The following is a 21,396-nucleotide window of genomic DNA, read 5'->3' as shown; positions in this document are numbered from 1 at the left end:
GAACAGTCCACAATTGCTCATACTTTGGAAGTAGGTATGAAAGAAGACTGTCATGAATTGGCCTGTAGATTGTCTAAAGTGTATTAGACATAGCAAAAGTTTGCTGCAATGTTCATGAGTACTTATAAAATAAGATTTGAGTATTTGAATAAACCCGCGCGATCACTTCATTGAATTAATCACGAGTGATTGTTAGACGATAATATCATATAGTCTTTAAACCTAGATATATGATTTATTGTTTTCAAGTTGGTTATGTATTGATAATGCGTAAACGTATCAGTAACTTGATGTTATAAAACGCATTGTTGTGCATGATTTGATAAGTGAATAGGAAATGCATATAAGTCGAAGTTTATCTGTTCCTTTTATCCTAAGAGGGTAAAAGCGATATATGGGTCCCTTGATGATTTGGTTTGACTTATGTGTGAGGCCTGGTCAGGACTGAATTGATGTGTTCAATTAAGTTCTATGTTAGACAAATCAGAGATCGAGAAACAAACTGATGGACAATAAGTATGACTATGTTCCATGTAGTTGTCCGCACGCTATCTTGAGAATAGATGACTATACGACCCTTATCTAAAGGACGAGTCAGAGTTCGACAACGGCTTTTGAGAGCTACAATTGCACTACTAGAAAAATAGCCTTTTACGACGCGCAAATTACGACACTCATTAATTTATGTTACGCAAACGAGAGTGACATTAAAAAAGTGTCATCTCTTCAGAAAATTGAAGGATTTAGGTCACGCATTATTGCGTTCCTTTAAATTAGTTTCAAAAGAAAAAAAATTAAAAACACGGAGGGCGCTGTACCTTAAATGCGCGCCCTCTATATGTGTCGCTTTATAATTTTAATGAACGCGCGTTCCTTAGTTACAAGCGGGAAAAGAAAAGCCAAAAAATTAGAAAAGCCCGCTACCCTCCCTGTCCTAAGCATTTTCACGCATCTTTCATTCTCCTCACACTATTGTGCAACTTATCAATCAAAGATCGAAGGTTACGATTTCATCTCCATCTCTCGACTTCATCATCTCAATCAAGAAAAAGGGCTTCTGATTTGCATTCATCTACTTCATCGTTTCTGTAATTTCACCTTCTTCATCTCTTTGCTGTTATTGAGAATACTCGCCAACAATTTTCTTGCACTATTCCTTGACCTGCTTCCTTCTAGATACGCTTCTGATCGAGAGATTTAGGTTAGGGCTTTCAAGGCGTCGTGGAAACTGTAATGGTGTTCATTGTGGCGGAGGGATTAGGGTTTCTAGAGTGAGAGATGAAAGGGGAAATTGGGGTAAATGTCCGTAGAAGGAAGCATGTAATGTTGTTGTCTATTAACCGACGACTTAGGGTTTTAACTTTCACCACTGCTGCTGCTTCGCCACCTAAGCGAATCGACACTCATAACGCACCTTCCACTGCGACGAAGCACTAGGATGCTTTATGATTGGCCTTGCATCAAGGTTCCACAGAGCCCAAATCATTTGAACTAGAAACCTTCAGGTACTATCACTACAAGATCTCACCTCCTCTCCCTTTGCCGGCAACATCATGTCCGATGACCTTAGGATTACTTCTTCTATTGCTCTAATTTACAAGCACTGTGTCTTATTAAGGTGTGTTTCGGTTGATTTTTTCCCCTATGTTTTCATTCTTCTACCAGAACCCTATCTTGCTAAATCCTTTTGTTTTCGCAACTAAATTTTTCTAGACCAAGATTTTGTAGACAAGAAGCAGGTGGCAGAGAAGCCCTAGACCAAGATTTTGTAGAAAATTTTGGTGTTGAATCAACAATTGTTTGTTAACAGGTTTTCCATTTTTAATCATTCATTTGTTCTTCCCACCATTTTTATTAGGTTCTCAATTTACTTAACAAACTTTAGTTCAGTTCTTCTCAGGCACCCATGCCATTACATGTGCCCTGTTTGCTTTCTTGAGGCCTGGCGATGAGGCACTTAATCTACTCATTTAGAAAGCATAAAATTTATTCATTAATTTTTATTAGCTTTTGGCAGTTGGGTCATCACTGACCAGCTGTACAGTTTTACAATGACAAAAACAAGTATAGGTAAAACAAAACACCAGTTGTACAGTTTTACAATGACAAAATCAAATATGCCATTGGAATATTCTGAATCCATACACCTATGTGATCTACTTTCAGCAAAGTTGTATCTAATTAATAGAAAGGGTTTTTCCTATATGTTCCTATACAGATTAAGCACAACAATATGGAAAAAGACTAAAAAATATGTATGAAAGATGTATGTATGTATTTTTTTTTTACTGTTTACATCATGACCAATCAGCAGAGGTGGTGGCAATAGCATAACATAACCAAATAAAATATTGATTCATGCCACTCCTTCCTAGATCACATTTTTTTCTTTTTTGCTTTTAATAAAATAATATAATCATCATCTACTATGGTAGATGCCGTATGATTATGATCCCCTTCTAAGTTATTCCTTGGAATTGTTAAAATTAGGGCTAATGAAATTTGTTTGTTTCAGGTGGCAACCTCATTGAATACGTATGAATGCTTTCTTCTTCAATCTGGTTCTTCATTGTTCACCTGGCATGGAAACCAGAGTAGTGTTGAACAGCACAACATAGTTGCAAAAATCGCCGAATTTTTGAAGGTATGGGATGCCCTGATTGGTTTAAAAATAATTTTTTAAATACAAAAAGAAATATTGATTATATTTTAGAAATTGGTAAATACTAATGACATAATGATTAATTAAACCTTTCAGGAGAGTTTAATATCTCATAGTAGAAACAAGGCTACACCGGTAAAAATATACATATAACATATACATACCTCTGTTAATATGCGATTTTGATGGACAATATCTTTACCAGGAAACAAAGGCTTTTTGTTCATGATCTCCGTGAAGATGCAACCAACTGACCAGACATCAATGGCTACTGTGTAATCTAAAGAGTTGAGTAGGAGCTCAGGGGCCCGATACCATCTTGTCGCAACATATTCGGTCATAAAATTGTTCTCAGCACTTGTTTGTGCAAGCCCAAAATTACAAATTTTTAAATCACAATTTGCATTCAGTAGCAAATTACTTGGCTTCAGGTCTTTATGAATCACATTGGCAGAGTGAATATACTTCAACCCTCATAGGAGCTGATACAAGAAGTACTGCAGGATACAACAAGAGTGGTTACAAGTTACAAGTCAGTCAAAGTCAAGTCAAGTTATAGAAAATAGATCCATCGGTCAAAGTCTAGTCAAGTTATAGAAAGTTTGATCAGTCTAGTCTAGTCTACTCCTGCACAGTGTAATAGATGCAGCCTAAAAGTTGAATACCTGACAATGCTCTTTCCAAAGCCAAACACCTCTACCTCTGGTAAGTATTACTACAGATAGGCAGGTTATCGCCTTTCAAAAGATAATTAATGAATATGAACAATAGACTGTTGTTTTTATTCTAAGGCTCAGGCTGTTGGACATCATCATCTAGCACTAGCAGCAGATTAAATTCAGAGACAGAAAGCACCAATTCTGGGATTGCAGAAACCAATTAAGGTATTATGTAAACAAGAAACAACACTTCAGAACAGTTATACTGTACAGATTCATGGAAAAAGAGATATATCCAAACCAAACCTACTTGTTGAGATTAACTTTGCAGGGAAAGCAGGGCAGTAGACACTGAATCACTTTGTGTCATTTCAGGGAAATTGGTATGGTCTATTTAATTTTATTTTTTTTATTGTTTTTATTTAATATGTTAAGAGTTAATATTTATTAAACAAATCTTTTTCGAATGGATCTTCAGGAGCAAGAAAAAAATGTCCCAAGCTACATGGACACAGGTTTGTTTGTTTAGAGTTATAGTGCTAATTTATGTACCTTTTATCTGAAATAATTACAATTTCTTTCAGACACGCATGGGTGACTATCTCAAAGATGTGGCATCCAGTCATATCCAAAAGATTACAGATACAACAGCTGAATCAGGACTTAAAGTTGCACTCTATCCTTAAGAAACAAGTTAGAATGTCAATTCACTTCATTTTCATTTTCATTTTGTTATTGATTTTCCCTTATTTTGATGAATGGGATCAAAATGAAAAGGATCACTCCATCTCCTCAGGTGGGGCTGTTAAGGATATGGAGTCTAGCTCTCTCCATCTTCTAGTTTTATGTGGTGCAAAGGTATGATCTAGTTTTATGTGGTGCAAAGATATGTGGAAGGATATCAGCAACCGGGATGCAGCCAATGCACAATTGCTTATCCATATAATCAGCTGTTTGGAGCATTAGTCTTAAAGAATTATAAAAGGCAAGATGCAACATACTTAGTTCGAATTTGATGTACATAGTAGATTAGATGGAAACTTATATATTATAAGAAATAGAATTGTATGACATTAAATTTATGCAATGGATTTTATTTTTTGTATATGATATTTTATTTTCTATTCAGAAACATTAAATACAAATTTAATTTGAAAATAAGTAAATCTATGAATAATATTTTTTTTAAACGTTTAAAATTATGATACGCACAAATGTGTGTCATCTTCATTTATGACATGGCCTTTCTTAACAGGGTCTTTCTTGATACGCGTTGTGTGTCATTAACACGCGCGTCGTAAGGTTACGACACATGAATGCGTGTCATCTTCCTTTATGACAGGGCCTTTCTTGATACGCATTGCGTGTCGTAAACGCGCGTCGTAATTGCGCGTCGTAAATGAGCGTCGTAAATGCGCGTCGACTCTCTTTATGACAGGGCCTTCCTTGACGCGCATTTGCGCGTCGTCTGAGCCTTTTACGACGCGCAATGAGCGTCGTAAAAGGCTGTTTTTCTAGTAGTGTTGCTAATCGGATCCTGAAGTCGTACTTGCATTTATAGTTATTAGACTTATCCAAGTGGGAGATTGTTGGATTAGTGTCTAAGTCCATAACTATATTTGGTATGTACTAGACTGGATGATTCATGGATAGTGAGGATATTATGGTTTATTAATATATTATAAGAATAATATATTAAAAGAGAAATCATATTGTTTAAATAAATATTGGTCAAGAATTAATTAAGAATTAATTTTGTGGCTGAAAGAGATTAATGAAATAAATGGGACTGGTATTGGCAATTATAAGATAATTAGATTTGGGCTTTAGATCCCTATGGGTATGAGCGGGACGAAAATTAGAGTGGAAGCCCACTATGATTTCGTCCATCGCCTTGTTCCAGAAGGTTCTTTGGACTGCTTAAGGCCTAAGTCATCCAGTTTGGGTTTTGACTGAAATCCTAGTAGCACACCTATACAAAGGACCCCAGGGCACCCAAAATCGACTACCACTTACTCCAAAGAGTTCTGGAGCCGATTTTGTGCCTCCATTCCCTCCCTTCAATATCATCTTCTCGCCTTGGTGTTTGTAATCCATTAGAGGTATTACAATTGTGATACTAAGCTCTTGAAGTTAAAGATTCTTGCTACTTCTGAAAGGTAATCATCTAAACTTGTTTTGGTCATTATTTTCAGAATTTGTATGCTAGATCTAGGGTTTGTAAGCTTTTGATAAATTTGCATGTACAATAGAGAAACCTAGATCAAAAGATTTACGGTTTTGCATGTGCACCATAGGATTGTTGTTTTGCTCAAAACCTATCACTTTGTTCATGGTGATGGTGAGCCATCCCTTGATCATGGCATCATACCTTCTCCACATCATCAGATTGGGAGTTCCTTCCTCAGGCATCTCCAACGTTCAATCACCAAAACTGATTTTGTTTTTGGCGAAAAGGAAATTTTGCATATCTTCCATCCAATAACCATAATTGTTACCGTTTAGAAGATCATTAACATGAATATGTTTTGGATCAGATGCATGCATGTAATAGACGAAGTTGACATCGATCTGTTTGCCAATTAAGCCATCTTAGATGACGCCGCTCTGGTATCTGGGCTTAGTCATGAGTAGTAGGTTTGCAATCGCTCTGATACCATAATAGATATCAAAACTTATTAATTGATTGATTGAAAACATGTCCAGAATATAAATACAAGGGACGATAATTAAACTCCATAGCCCCTCCCATCAATTTAAATCATTATTTCCCCTAAATCGCAATCCTCATTTAATTATTTTGGGGACTTAATGTTGCTTCTCAACTCCAATCTCCAAGTCAAAGTTATTTATACTTTTTGATACGTTGTAACTGTTTTCTAATTTACAATTAGTAACATTATTATAACTTGTAATTTATTTTATATAAATATAAGGTAAATCATAAGAAAAAAAAACCATGATTTTTTTTTCCGTACTAAAATAAGATGTTCATAACCACAATTGCATCCTCTTAGTGATAATCATAGAGAAATATGTTCACAATACACTCCTACAACCTAATAGGATTAGTAATATCAAAAATCCAATATTTCTCGTTCAAGTTTACTAACCCTATTACGTATTTAGTTATAAATATATTTTGATATGTTATTACAATGTAAATCCCCCATATTCACAAAATTTGGCTCCGCCCCTACTGGTGCTAATGTTGTTTCCCTTTGTGGATGTATCGAATTTAAAAAAATATAGGTTCCAAATATTCACCTTATGTGTTTTGATACTTCTACGAAACTGCTTTAGGACATGCCTTTTAATGCTAAACTCATTTTCATAGGTGTGATCAGAGTGTGTGGTTTTCGCATTAAGTCACATAACCTTTTTGACATTAAAAAGGTTATTTGACGCAATAAGCTCTTGAAAAATGCTCATAATGTGATTGCGCCAACAGTCGATATATTTCATAGTGAAAATGATTGTCATTAATTCGTCTACACAAACAGACATTCCTTTGTGAAAATGATTGTCATAATGTGATTGCGCCAACTCGCATGCAGTCATATGTTTTAAGAATGATTCATAACCGTTAATAGTTTCTGCATTAGAAGGTTCTCCCGTTTAGTAATCCTCATGGTGCTCAGTAGTGGAGATAGTACGGGCGGGCAGCTGGATGATGCAGTGTCTCCCCCAACTTTTCTAATTGAAGTAAATTCTAATCTACTTTAATTGCAACTGAAAAGGCCCATATCGAATTTGATAATTAAACCCCATAGCCCCTCTTATCAATTTAAATCATTATTTACCATAAATCCCAATCCACAGTTAATTATTTTGGAAATTTACTATTGCTTCTCTACTCCAATCTCCAAGTTAAGGTTATTTATACTTTTCTATACATTCTAACTTTTTTCTAATTTCCAGTTAGTAACATTATTATAACTAGTAATTTAATTTATTATAAATATAAGGTAAATCGTAAGAAACAACGAACCGTGATTTTTTTTTCTGTTCCAAAATAAGATGTTAATAACCACAATTGCACCCGGTTAATGATAACCATAGAAAAATATCGTCACAATACCTGCCTACAACCTAACGTGATTAGAAATATCGAAAAGCCAATATTTTTAGTTCAAGTTTACTAACCATATTACGCTATTTAGTTATAAATATATTTTGTTATGTTATTACAATGTAAACCCCCCCTTATTCCAAAAATTTGGCTCCGCCCATACTGCTACAAATGTTTTCTCCCTATGTGGATGTATCGAATTTCAAAAAATATAGGTTCGAAATATTCAACTTTTGTGTTTTGATACTTCTATAAACAGGATATAGATCGGTAATAAATTTTTTTTGGTAGGAAGGTAAGAAATTTTTTTTCAACTTACTTTTTTGCCGAACAAAACAAATTAATCACTAAATGAATCAATAATAACATGATTCACCAAAAAAAACCTCGAAAAAACATTTCGATGATTCACTTTTATGATGATTTAGTTGATATTCATTAAAATTGTCATAAAAGTGAATTTTTTTTTTTTGATTTATCTAAAACTGAATCATAAAGGTGTTTTTTTTGGCATTTTTTCTTGTGAATCATCTAATGATTCATTCCATTTTTTTGCTACGAAAATATGCATATAAAAAATTTCTTACCTTCCTACCAAAATTTTCCTTCTTATTTGATCTTGACTCTCTGTAAACATGCGTTAAGATATGCCTTTTAATGCTAAATTCATTTTCATAGGTGTGATGTGGTTTTCCCATTAAGTCACATACCTGTAGGGACATTTATGAATGGTTCCAAGCCTTGTATTCACAAAATTTGTACTAAGTAATAAGCTCCCACAATACCTATTTTGACATTAAAAAGGTTATTTGACGCAATAAGCTCTTGAAAGAAGCTCATAATGTGGTTGCGCTAACAGTCGATATATTTCATAGTGTTAATGATTGTCATTAATTCCTCTACACAAACAGACATTCCTTTGTATTTACATGCAGCTTTATGATCATTTTAGCACCATAAGAACTTAGATTTAAACATAACTGATGAATCAGAACATAGTAAGTTACAATCCCTACTAGTGTTGAAAGTTCATTTTCTTGTGTCTTCATATCTCTTTGAATTCCGTGGTGGTGTAAATATTTCTTTGAACATAGTCAGAACTTAGATTTAAGCATAATTTCCTCTCTTGCCAGCTGACACGTTCCAAGAGTGTATATATTCCTTTGAATTCCGTGGTAGTGTAAGGGCTTCTTTCTTATGTTACAGAGGATATTATAGAAGGAACTATAATTTATTGAGAAGGTAAATGAGTTTTTGAATCAACAGTTTGTAAATAGGCCGATGATATAAAACATAACATAGTGTTCTTTATTTCCAAAAATTTCAGTAAGATAAGAGAAAACTGAGACAATCAAATCCATTCTCACACTTTCAAGCAAGCACATACGATAAGTTTATATGAATACCAATCCTATTTAACGTAGAATGAGATCTAATTATCAATCATTTTCATCTGGCCAAGAGGATTGTTGAAAGCTTGGAACTCACAATACTTGCAACTCAATGGCATGAGGGACTCGATCCCCAACTCATGGTGATGATGATGATTATCACCATGATCATTGTTAACAGGATCTGCAATCTTACGTGAAATCACGACTGAATTGATGACGTCATCATTTGGATGAAAAACGGAGAGAACTTCGAACCCTTGAAGTTGTTGTGCTTCTACCACTGGATAGAGAAAGACACGGGCACCATGAGCACTCCTCAGCATGAGCAAAGCACCTGGGGCCATGTACTTTGCCAAATGATCAATCACCTTAACCTTCTCATCAACATCCATCCCTACAAGTGCAGCCAAGAAAATGACATCATATCCCTTCAACTCATCTGTCACATCCATTATATTGGCAGTGTGGAATACCATTCTTTGGGACATATCAGAATCAGACGAAACAAGATGAGAGGCCATCGAATTTGCGGAAGAGTCTATGTCGTAGTTGTGAAAAATGGTGTCCTTGAGATGATAAGAGGCTAATACAATAGATGTGAGAGGCAAGGGGCCAGACCCCACAAATGCAAGACGCTTAGGGTCTTCTCCAAATGCAGAATAGTGTTGAATAAGAATGTCAAACTCAAGACGGCTAAGCTTCAGGTAATTGGAGTAGTAAGGGAATTCTTTTAGATGGTGAAGTGGATTTGGGAAAGAGCCTAAAATGGTGGAGAAGTGGGCTTCAAGATGGCCTTCAGCCTCACCACAAAGTCTTATGAGCTTTGACCTTATTTCTTGAATATTGGCCGGGAGACTGGATATGTTTATAGAAGAGGGTGGGATGCATGTGCGGACCAGCTCAGTGAAGAGGCTATCAACATCTTTGGAGGGTTTCAGATTTTCAAGCTTTGAAATTTTGTGATAAATCTCACACACTTTCTCTACCAAAACGATCTCTTTCTGGAGTGATTCCATGTCTGACACTAAACAATCGGATATTTCTTGGAAAAGCTTTTAAGATAAACTCTTTTTATGTCAAAAACAAAGAACCAATTGTGTCTGTATGTAATTCTCAAATTAAGGATGTGTGTTATTTATAGCCATCTTCAGGCCCCACATAAAATTTGTGAAGAGGGACGATCCTTGCTCTGTTTTTTATTTGACAGCAACACCAAATATTATAAGTTCATTAGACCACTAAAAACATGGAGTTTTTATTAATTTTTTTATATCATTAATGGTTCATTTATCAGGCGAGGACTGTAATGCGTATTTTACATTCGAGTATGTTATGATACGTTTTCAACTGGTTTGGAATGACTCTTCTGTTATGACTACGAAATTACGAATTACCTTACTATTTGAGTTTAGTTGTTATTGTTTTTTTTTTTTATTACCATAGTATAAAGATATATATTAAACTTTTTCTCACTTTTTCCTTTTGTGTTGTTCTACAACCTCAAAAAAAATATATCAATATATAGATTATACTCTTTTAGATGAAAAAATTATCAGAAATATTTGGAAATGAAATAAAATCTACATACTAATATATAATAAGTAATATTTAGTGGATGTGCTTACCCCAAGCCTTGTTATTATATAACTATATATGACATGACATTATTAAATTTATTAAGTTTGTGAGACTAGATGCTTTTAAATTCTTATGCTTTCACATATCAATTGTTCACACATGTTTTATATCTTTAAAATTTCCTCTCTCATTTCCAAACTAAGACAGTTACTAGAAACAAGCATCGACAACAAAATTTGTTGCTCCCTCGCCTTCGGGACACCATATGATGGTCCATTTATCATCAGAGGATTTAAGTCGTATTTTACATTTGGGTATGTTTTGATACGTTTTCAACTAATTTGGAATGACTGATGTGTTTTGATTACGAATTATGTTACTATTAGAGTTCAGATGTTATCGTTTTTTTTATTAGCATAATATTAAGATATATAGTAAACTTTTGCTTCACTTTTTCTGATATGAAGTTTTTATGTTTATTTACGACTTCAAAAAAAAAAAAAAAAATCAATACAGATTATACTCTTTTAATTGAAAAAAATTATAAGAAATTTTTGGAAATGAGATAACATCTACATATTAATATATAAGTATGTACTCGTACTTAGTGTATGTGCTTATCCCAAGCCTTGTTATTATATAACTATATATGACAAGACATTATTAAATTTATTTAGCTTGTGAGGCATGTAGACGCTTTTAAATTCTTATGCTTTCACATTTCAACTGTTCACACATGTTTTAGTTCTTTAAAATTTCCTTTCTCCTCTCTAAACGAAGAGACACTTAGGGCGCCTCATTTGTTTTTTGGCAAAAAGACTTTTTGTGCGCTTACATCTGCCGGCAGGTAGATATTTACCAAAAAGATTGTTTGTTTTCTGGAAGACAAAAGAACCGCAAAAAAACTTTTTCATCTCTTTTCCGGAAAGACCTAAAAATACCCCTTCTAATTTGAGAATACATTCATCGCCTCCATTTGCTTTTTCCCTTTCACGATTGCATCCTCCCACACCGAAGATCTCTCCACACCGGCCATACCTCCGGTGGACATCGGTCCTTGATCCGCCTTCGACACTTCTTGCTCTGTGCGTATTTTACATTCGAGTATGTAATGATACGTTTTCAACTGATTTGGAATGACTCTTGTGTTATGATTACGAAATTACGAATTACTTACTATTTGAGTTTAGTTGTTATTGTTTTTTTTATTACCATAATACAAAGATATATATTAAACTTTTTCTTCACTTTTCCTTTTATGTTGTTTTACGACCTCAAAAAAAAATATTAATATATAGATTATACTCTTTTAGATGAAAAAATTATAAGAAATATTTGGAAATGAAATAAAATCTACATACTAATATATAATAAGTAATATTTAGTGGATGTGCTTACCACAAGACTTGTTATTATATAACTATATATGACATGACATTATTAAATTTATTAAGTTTGTGAGACTAGATGCTTTTAAATTCTTATGCTTTCACATTTCAATTGTTCACACATGTTTTATATCTTTAAAATTTCCTCTCTCATTTCCAAACTAAGACAGCTACTAGAAACAAGCATCGACAACAAAATTTGTTGCTCCATCGCCTTCCGGACACCAGATGTCACTACAAGTGGTTTGTAACGCCCGTAGATCCGGGCTAGTCAATTTAGAGATAATAGGCGTCGAAAACGACTTTTCGGCAAAAGATTATTTATAATAAATAGTCTTAACCATGTTGTAGAATATGTCTCAAGGTTTCCGTACGTATAAAGAACGCCGAAATCCGAGTTATAACGAAGAAGTTATGGCCCGTCGTAGTTTTTCGGCAAAACCGGCACGGCACTGGTAGACGTAAATAGTGAATTTAAGATAGAGTACTTTTTAGCCTTAGTGATCTAAACAAAATTTGTAGTATACATTAAACCGAGAACATACAAAAAAAAAAAAAAAAAAAAAAAAAGAACGCCCAAATCTGACTTCGTATGAGGAAGTTATGATTTTTCTAAGATTTGGCATAGCAGTGCACGGCTCGAAACTCGAATTTTAATTCGAGCGGTTTTTGGCTTACGCAACCTAAATGATAGTTGAAGATCTCATTAATAGAAACTCAACGGTAAAAAGACAAACGAAAACGGAGTCCGTATGAGGGAGTTACGAATTCTTCGCGGTCATTTAGCAGTCTAATCTCCTTGTACTGTTAAATTTAATAACGTCAAAAACGGAGCTCGTATGTGAAAGTTATGAATTTTTGAAAATCGGCTGATTTCCACCCTGTATGCGATGCCACGTGTCAGCACCAGGCTGCGCCTGGCTATAGCCAGCCTGGCTCACGACGTGAGCACCTTAAAACTCACGACGTGAGTGACCCTCCATCCTCCTATAAATAAGAGGTGAAGCCCTCTTCATTCCTCACACCTCCCCTCACTCCCCTCTCTCTCTAGAACTTATCTCTAGCCCTGAAACCCCCCGAAAAGCCTAGGGAACCTCCCTAGCACGAGGCGGAAGCCCCAGAGCGTCGGACGGCTCCGAGAAGAAGAGCCTTTCGGCTCGGGAACGCTGCTCCAGCGGAGCCCGGTTTTGAGAAAAACTCGCTGTAAGTGAGCTACGCCTAACCTATCTTTAGTATAGCTTATGTTTTAATATAGTAACATTATTAGGACCTTAAAATAATTATTTGGGCTGTTATTATGAGTTATATAGAGTGTTGTTTAATGCTTATATAATAATAATAGCTAGACTATTAATTAGTCACGGTTAACGTTAGACTAAACCCTAGTGATAATGATACTAGGTTTTATCGAGGGATAATTGTTTTGAGATAACGAAGCGCTATTCGAAGGCAGAATCACCACCTTTTCAGGTGAGTGCATGGTTACTTTCATCTTACACATAGATATGAAGTATTTTAATATAAATTACGTGCTATGTGTGCATATTGTCTGAATACTTTTTGTCTATGCTGGTGAAAGATTTTTATACATGTTTTAAATGATGTAAACTGTATAAAGTATTTTATATCTACAAAATATGTTGGGTAAAACATGGGTAGATGAATGATGAGGAATAAAAGCTGAAATAGAGGAACATTAGTATTACGGACCTAGTGCCCTATAGGTATACATTGGCAGCAGTGGACCTAGTACCCTATAGATGAGCACTGGCAACTGTGCCACAACCCGTAGATGTTTTAGATCTACGGTAAACGTCCTAGCAGCTGTGCTCTAAGGACAGTATCGGCAGCTGTGCCTAATAGGGAGCCTTATGACCATGACAGTAGTGTTTAAAGGTCAATACCGGCAGAAGCGCCTCATAGAAAAAGTCTCAATTCTGGCAGCTGTGCCTAAGTGATAACATTAGCAGGCGCAGCTACGTTTGACCACTGTATCATTGGCAATAATGGACTTCATGTTGTTTCCTTAGGATGATCCTTAGGAATAAAGGAACGAGGGTTAGCTAATCCTTAGGGTAAATCCTTAAGAAGATAATGGGAATGGGAAATTGGGTCGATTATTTGATGTTTAAATATAATAATTATATTATTGTGGGTTGAAAACCCTATGTACTCACCAGGTTTCCCAACCTGGCCCACTCAGTTTATTTATATCACAGGTGTCGATATGAAGTTACATTACACTGAGAGATTTAAAAGAGATGTAGATCAGTAGTGTAAATAAATGTAAGTTTTGTTTATACTTATGTTTCTGTATTAACGATGACATCCCAAATGTTTTAAAAGTGAATAAAAATATATTTCTTTAGAAATGTTTTGATAACGCGATTATCATGTTTTTCTGGGAACAAATTCCGCAACATTTTTATTAAAAGAGATACTCTGATTTTTATAAAGCATAAAAAAATCGGTCTTTTCTGGCCGTAAAAATGGGGATGTCACATGGTTCACGTGTACTTTCCAAATGAATTAATTCCATATTTATACACGGGTTAAATTTGTCACTACTCCTTTACTAATTTCTATGTAGATAACCAAAGATGAACGAATAGCACCGGTAAAAAAACAAAATTTAAGCCACATTTAGCAACTGATGTTCCTATCTGATGGTATTTTAGAAGAAAAGTAACAATATATTGTCACTAGATAGTTCAACAATATTAATATTGGTCTTATGTTTTCAGATATCAGTGTAATAGATATCAAAACTTCTTAATTGATTGATTGAAAACACGCCTATAATATAAATACAAGAGACGAGATAAAAAAGGAAGGGATAATCTTTAAAGCGAAACAATATATATCCTAAATAAAAGAAAGATATAAATAAAACGGACGGATTCTTTCACTCCCCCTCAAGCTGGAGCATGGAGAGTACAAATGCCTAGTTTACCTCAAAAGGAGCATAGACCCTGGGCAATGAGAGTATTAGTAAAAATGTCAGCCACTTGATTTGTAGTGCTGATGTATTTTGTAACGATTTCGTTCGACTCAACTCGCTCTCAACAAAATAACAATATCCATTTCAACATGTTTCGTATGTTCATGGAAGACTATTTTCCTTGCAGCTTGATTATCACAGAAAAGTTGGGTAGGACCATCTTGAATCACGTTAAGTTCACTCAATGGCGGGCACATCCAAAGAATCTCGCTTACGATGGTAGCCATTGATCTGTATTCAGCTTCAACGAAAGAACGTGAAACAACCGATTGTTTTTTGTTCCCCATGAAATCGGGGCTCCTCACAACAAAACAAGACATGCAGTTCGAGATCGTCTAGAGATTTGATACCCTAACCAATCAGCATCACAGAAGTCAGTAAGCCTAAGGCCTCACGTTTTTGGAAGAAGAATACCATGACCTTGGGTGGCTTTTAAGTAACGAACGATACACATGGAAGCATCCAAATGTTTTTCAAGGACTAGAGACAAATTGGCTGAGCAAATTCACTGTATAAGAGATGTCCGATCTGGTTAATTGTAAATACAAGAGTCGACCAATCAGTCGATGATATTGACTGTTATCAACATCAGGGCTATTCATTTCTAGACCGATGTTGCTCCATGGGGAAAGCACTTGGTCGACAACCTTGTTGACTACAGTCTTCAAAGATATCTAGGGTGTACTTTTTTTTGACTAAGCACCAACCCTTCTGTTTTGTGAGTTGCATTGATGCCCAAGAAATAATTTAGAGGAATCTTTGATGTTGAACTGATTGTGTAGATAGAGTTGAATTATTTAATTTAGTATCATCATTTCCCATTAGAATGACATCATCAACATAAACACTACAAGAAATTAGGGTCTTTACCATATAGTAACATTTTATATAAAATAGATTTTTCTCTCTACGATTTTTGATTTACATAATATGATATTACCTACACATGTTAAAAAAAACAATTATGTGTAGGTAATATACCTACACATATATATTGATTAAATGGATGAAAAAATTATAAGAAATATTTGGAAATGAAATAAAATCTACATACTAATATATAATAAGTAATATTTAGTGGATGTGCTTACCCCAAGCCTTGTTATTATATAACTATATATGACATGAAATTATTAAATTTATTAAGTTTGTGAGAGATGCTTTTAAATTCTTATGCTTTCACATTTCAATTGTTCACACATGTTTTATATCTTTAAAATTTCCTCTCTCCTTTCCAAACTACGACACCCACTGGTTACTAGAAACAAGCACTACAGGAAAAATCATGAATAGCTACGGAAAAGTGCTACGGAATCTTACTCCGTAGCTATTTTGCTACTGAATGGCTTTTCGTAGATTTTTTGTTACATAACTTTCTACGAATCTTACTCCGTAGCTATTTGTAGCTATTTTTGATACAGGGAAAATCCATAGTTCTTTTGTTACAAAAACTTCTAAGGAACCGGGTATTTTGCTACCATAGGCGGATCTAATTAAGGACCCTATGGTATCACAGGAGGCCCCCCAAAAAAATTAATAATACAAATTTTTTCCAAGAAATTATTGTTTATATGCACCATAAGTCTAAAATATATTTTAGGCTACCTTTTTTTTGTGTGTTTTTGTAAATGTATAATCCAATTAATAAGTATCCCAATTGCCCAAACTTAAAGCCCAATGCCTAATACCAAAAAGAAACTTATGAACACCAATTCCCAACAATTAACAAATCGTGACTTCAGACTTTGTTTTACTCCCTGCCCTGCGACGACACGCTGCTGTGGTGGGTGATTATTAATCAAAGTGGTGCACAATGAAGCAAGTAAGTAAAAACTTTGTGATTATTTTTAGGTTAATTGAAATCCAATTTTTTGGCATTGTGTTGAAAAAATAGAAATTGCCAATTAAGATTGTTAAATTAGAGACTTAGGGTCAATAATTAGTGATTATTTGTTGTTAAAACTTAAAATCAAGTTATAGAATTAGAGTTGATTGTTGATATATTTTGATTGTATGTTGCTATTAACAAATTTTTCAAAAGAAAATTAGATGTTGGAGACAACAATGGTGAAGGAACTTCAAAAAAAATAGGGCTAATGAAAGTACACAAGTTCCACAACCTAATCAACACACCAAGACAACAAGAACCACAATCTAATGAACCTATTTCAAAACTACAAGAACCACAATTTAAGGAGCATACTCAAAAACCAAAAGTGTCACATTCTTTTGATTTGAATGATCTTCCTTCGGACCCAGGGGAGAGGCCAAAGATTACATCTTATAATCCTAATCAAAGGGATGGAATAAGGAGGGCTTACTTGATTAAAGGACCTTGTCAACCAAAGGGGCATAATTTTGAATTTACCTTATTTGGTGAGAAGCAAAGACGTTTTGTTGTGAAATGGTTTATGAAATTTCCATGGTTAGAGTATAGCATTAAAAAATATTGTTTTTGTTGCTATTTGTTTAGAGACATGGTAGGCGGTCAAGGTGGAAAAGATGCTTTTATAACCGAAGGCTTTAACAATTGTAGTAAAACAAATCATTCCAGAAACATATGGTTGAGATTCATAGTTCTCACCATAAGGCCGAAGAAAAGTGTCATTTGTTATTAAGAAAAAACCAATCTATTGGTGAGGTTTTGCAAAAGCAAACTGAACTTGAGCAAAGTAATTATGAAACTTGATTGCGTGCTACAATTCGTAGTTGTAGATTTTTATTGAAAAATGCATTACCATTCGTGGACATGATGAGACGGAAAAGTCTAATAATAAAGGACTTTTCCTTGAAGTCTTATCTTTCATTAGAAAAGATAATGAGAAGATTTTTAAAGATACCTTATAAAATGCTCCAAAAAATGAAAAGTTGACTTCTTCAACGATTCAAAAAGATATTGGCAATTGCTTTTCAAAAGAGATAATCAAGTCTATTTGTGATGAAATTTGTAAAGATGTGTTTGGTATATTAGTTGTTGAGTCTAGTGATGTTTCCAAAAAAGAACAAACGGCTATAGTTTAGAGATATGTTGATAGACTTGGGATCGTAAAGGAAAGATTTATCAGAGTTGTTCACGTGTTGGATACATCCTCTTTGACTCTTAAAGCCGCCATCGATACCGTTTTTTCCAACAACAACTTCACTATCGATCAGGTGAGAAATCATAAAATATTTATTCCTTTAACATGTTATTAATTTTATTTTTATGTCTTATATTTTTTTATTAATTTTTTCAAATATATAGGTAAGGGGGAAAGGTAATGATGGAGCAAGTAATATGAGTGGTGCATTCAACGGTTTGAAATCTTTGATTTTAAATGAAAACAGTTCTGCACATTATATACATTGTTTTGCACATCAACTTCAATTAGTGGTTGTGGCGGTTGCAAAGAAACATGATGATGTTGAAGAATTCTTTGAACAACTAGGTTTGGTGGTTAGTGTTGTTTGTGGGTCTTGTAAGAGAAAAGATATGATACGAGAGATGCAAAAAAGAAAGAGTGGCATCCGAAATTGGTATTGGTGAAACTGAAACAAGAAGTGGGTTAAATCAAGAGATTTCTCTTGTTCGAGCTGGAGATACTAGATGAGGTTCACATTTTAGACCAATTGTAGGTTTTTTGAATTTGTTTGTAGTAGTTGTTGCGGTCCTTAAATATGTCAAAGAGGAAGGGTCTACTTTATCTAACCGTAATCAAGCAAAGGGTATTTTGTCATATTTCAAAACACTTGATTTTGTATTTCTTTTACACTTGATGCTGGAAATTCTATGCCTCACCGATACTTTGTCAAAGCATCTTAAAAAAAAAGATCAAGATATTTTGGAAGCGGCTTCGTTAGTAAAAGGGACAAAAAAGCATTGCTAGTTTTAAGAAAATATGGGTTTCCAGAAATTTGGAAGAATGTGTGTGCTTTTTGTGAAAAGCATAGAATTGGAATTGTGGACATGTTAGAATATTATGTTACCTCACGAAAGCGTAGGACCAGTAAGACTAATCAACATCATTTTGAAGTTGTGTTTTTTAACACGGTTTTAGATATGCAATTCAAGAATTTAGGGATAGATTTAGTGAAGTTGGTACGGAGTTGATGGAGAACATGGCGGCTTTGAGTCCTTGTGACTCATTTTCTAGTTTTGATAAAACAAAGTTACTAAAGTTAAGCGAGATATAAAAAAAGGATTTTAACGATTCAGAAAGGGCGCAACTTAATGGACAACTTGATATTTATTATCACGCTTTGCTCCATGATGAAAGATTTTTCAATTTGAAGGGAATTGCAGACCTCTCTTGTTTGTTGGTGGAAACCGGGAATCACCTCTCTTTTCCTTTGGTTTATAGATTATTAAAACTAACTTTGGATTTGCCCTTCGCGACCGCAACCGTTGAACGGTGTTTTTCTGCAATAATGTTTTTGAATACCAATTTGCGTAATAGAATAGGTGAGAATTTTATGAATGGTGCTTTGATTTGTAGTGTAGAAAAAAAAAAGCACTAGAGAATGTTAAGAATTTTTATGAATGGTGCTTTGATTTGTAGTGTAGAAAAATAAGCACTAGAGAATGTTAAGAATGAAAATATAATTACTCGCTTTCGTAAAATGAAAGAGTGGAGAAGTGAACTTTAAAACTTAACTTTGTTATAAAAGTTGAACTTTATATCTAATCAAATTATTTTTTTTTTCTTATTGTATATTACAAGATTTTTTTTCTCGGGATACCCCTTTACATTAACCCTAGCTCTGCAACTGTTTGCTATGGAATGAAATTTCATAGTTATTTTTCCTTAATGTTTTCTTTAGTATTTCTAATTCTTTTTTTTAATTTTCGAAAATAAAAAAACACAACCCATATTGACTGTAACCCCTACCGCCCATCCCACTTATTCCTACGGAATTATAGAATTTAATTGGTTGCACTATAACACTTTTACAAGAATATAATTAAACCACTCGTAATATGTTAAAGTTTTACATAAAGAATTTCTATTCAAAAATACCACCAATCTTAGTATTTTAATGCTTTATTTATTTTATCGACATGTTTGTAAGTTTTTCAAATATCAAACACAAAAAATAACTTCACTTACTTTTACCCCCTTCAACTTATATCCATATTACAACCGGATACCTTATAATTTTCTCGACTTTTATATTAGACACCAACACACCTTAATGCCTACGTGTAAGACATCTCACTTGGGCCTGACACGCTCACTTGTGCCTGACAATCGTGTCGTGTTCGGGTTGGCGGGTCGCAGATTGGCGTGTCAAAATATACCAACTCGAACACAACCCGTTTAACTATACAGGTCATGGGTTGACGGGTCACGTGTTGGCGGGTTTGGAGCATAAACCCAAACCCGTCAACCCACTTATTTATAGGGGTTCACAGGTTGACAGGTTTGTGGGCCAAATTTGTATTCGTGGGTTAGATTGGGGTTTGTGTGTTCATGTGTCAGAGTCCATAAATAAAATTAATAATTAAACATGAATAAATTCTTGATGCAAACATATCTGGATTTTAGAAACTTAAGTCTTAAACATCCAAATGAAAATTAACAGCATTCATGGAAACATGTTTAAACTAAAACACTAATACAAACATAGATAAATTCAATCGTATGCTTCGACGCCGTTAGATAATGATTTAATCATTCATGTCTTCGTTCTTCGTAAGTTCATTCTGTCATTCATCACATAAGGGAGACTGGGAGAGGGCTAGTAGATGCTTGTAAATTCTTATGCTTTCACATTTCAATTGTTCACACATGTTTTAGTTCTTTAAAATTTCCTTTCTCATCTCCAAACGAAGAGACACTCACTAAGCATTGAGAACCAAATTTGTTGATTCGTCGCCTTTCAAACTCCGGATGTCGCTACAAGTGGGTCACAAGTATTTTAGCGATGAATTAATTCCCAAATTATAGACGGGTATTGTAGATAACCCAAGATGACCAAATAGCACCTGTAAACAACATAATTTACACTACTTCTAGCAACTGCTTTTCTCTGTTGGTATTTTAAAAGAAAAGTAACAATATGTTGTCACTAGTTAGTTCAACAATATTATTGCTCTAATGTTTTTAAATACAAGTGTTTGATGCGTTTTTATTAAATCAAGGTGAGAGTTTTTTCTTAAAAAGCATTTTGTTCAGCGGATATGTGGAGTATTAGTGAAATGTTGAAGAAATATGACAGGTACGTAGGGAGGTAATAGGAACATTGAAAGGGAGCAAACTAGAAGGAGAATCTTTCTTTTTTTTTTTTGAGAGGATACTTAACCGTTAATATATATTTTCCACATTAGAAGGTTTCTCCCGTTTACTTGCCACCACATAAAATTTGTGCAGAGGGACGATACTTGCTCTGTTTTTAATTGACAGCAACACCAAATATTATAAGTTCATAGACCCCTAAAATATATTGTTTTTTATTTTATTTTTTATTTTTTTATATCATTAAATGGTCCATTTATCAGCCGAGGACTGTAATGCGTATTTTACATTCGGGTATGTTATGATACGTTTTCAACCGGTTTGAAATGACTCATGTGTTTTGAATACGAACTAGGAAAAGGACCCATGTGGTTTTTTCAGACATGTTTGTTTCGAATTTATGGTTCTTTTGTATACATGTTGTTCA

General features: G+C 34.3%; 1 protein-coding gene across 1 annotated transcript; it reads right to left on the bottom strand.

Annotated features, from left to right (window-relative positions):
* Positions 1–8,680: 8,680 nt before the first annotated feature.
* On the bottom strand, positions 8,681–9,869 carry LOC111878404 (nicotianamine synthase). The gene has a single exon (XM_023874909.3). It carries the CDS (start codon positions 9,801–9,803, stop codon positions 8,826–8,828), a length of 978 nt encoding a protein of 325 aa, XP_023730677.1. The 5' UTR covers positions 9,804–9,869; the 3' UTR covers positions 8,681–8,825.
* Positions 9,870–21,396: the final 11,527 nt, after the last annotated feature.

Source organism: Lactuca sativa, chromosome 7, assembly GCF_002870075.4.
Source record: "Lactuca sativa cultivar Salinas chromosome 7, Lsat_Salinas_v11, whole genome shotgun sequence".
NCBI lineage: Eukaryota > Viridiplantae > Streptophyta > Magnoliopsida > Asterales > Asteraceae > Lactuca > Lactuca sativa.
The sequence above is the reverse complement of the archived record's forward strand: the minus strand, read 5'-3'. Positions and strand labels throughout refer to the sequence as shown.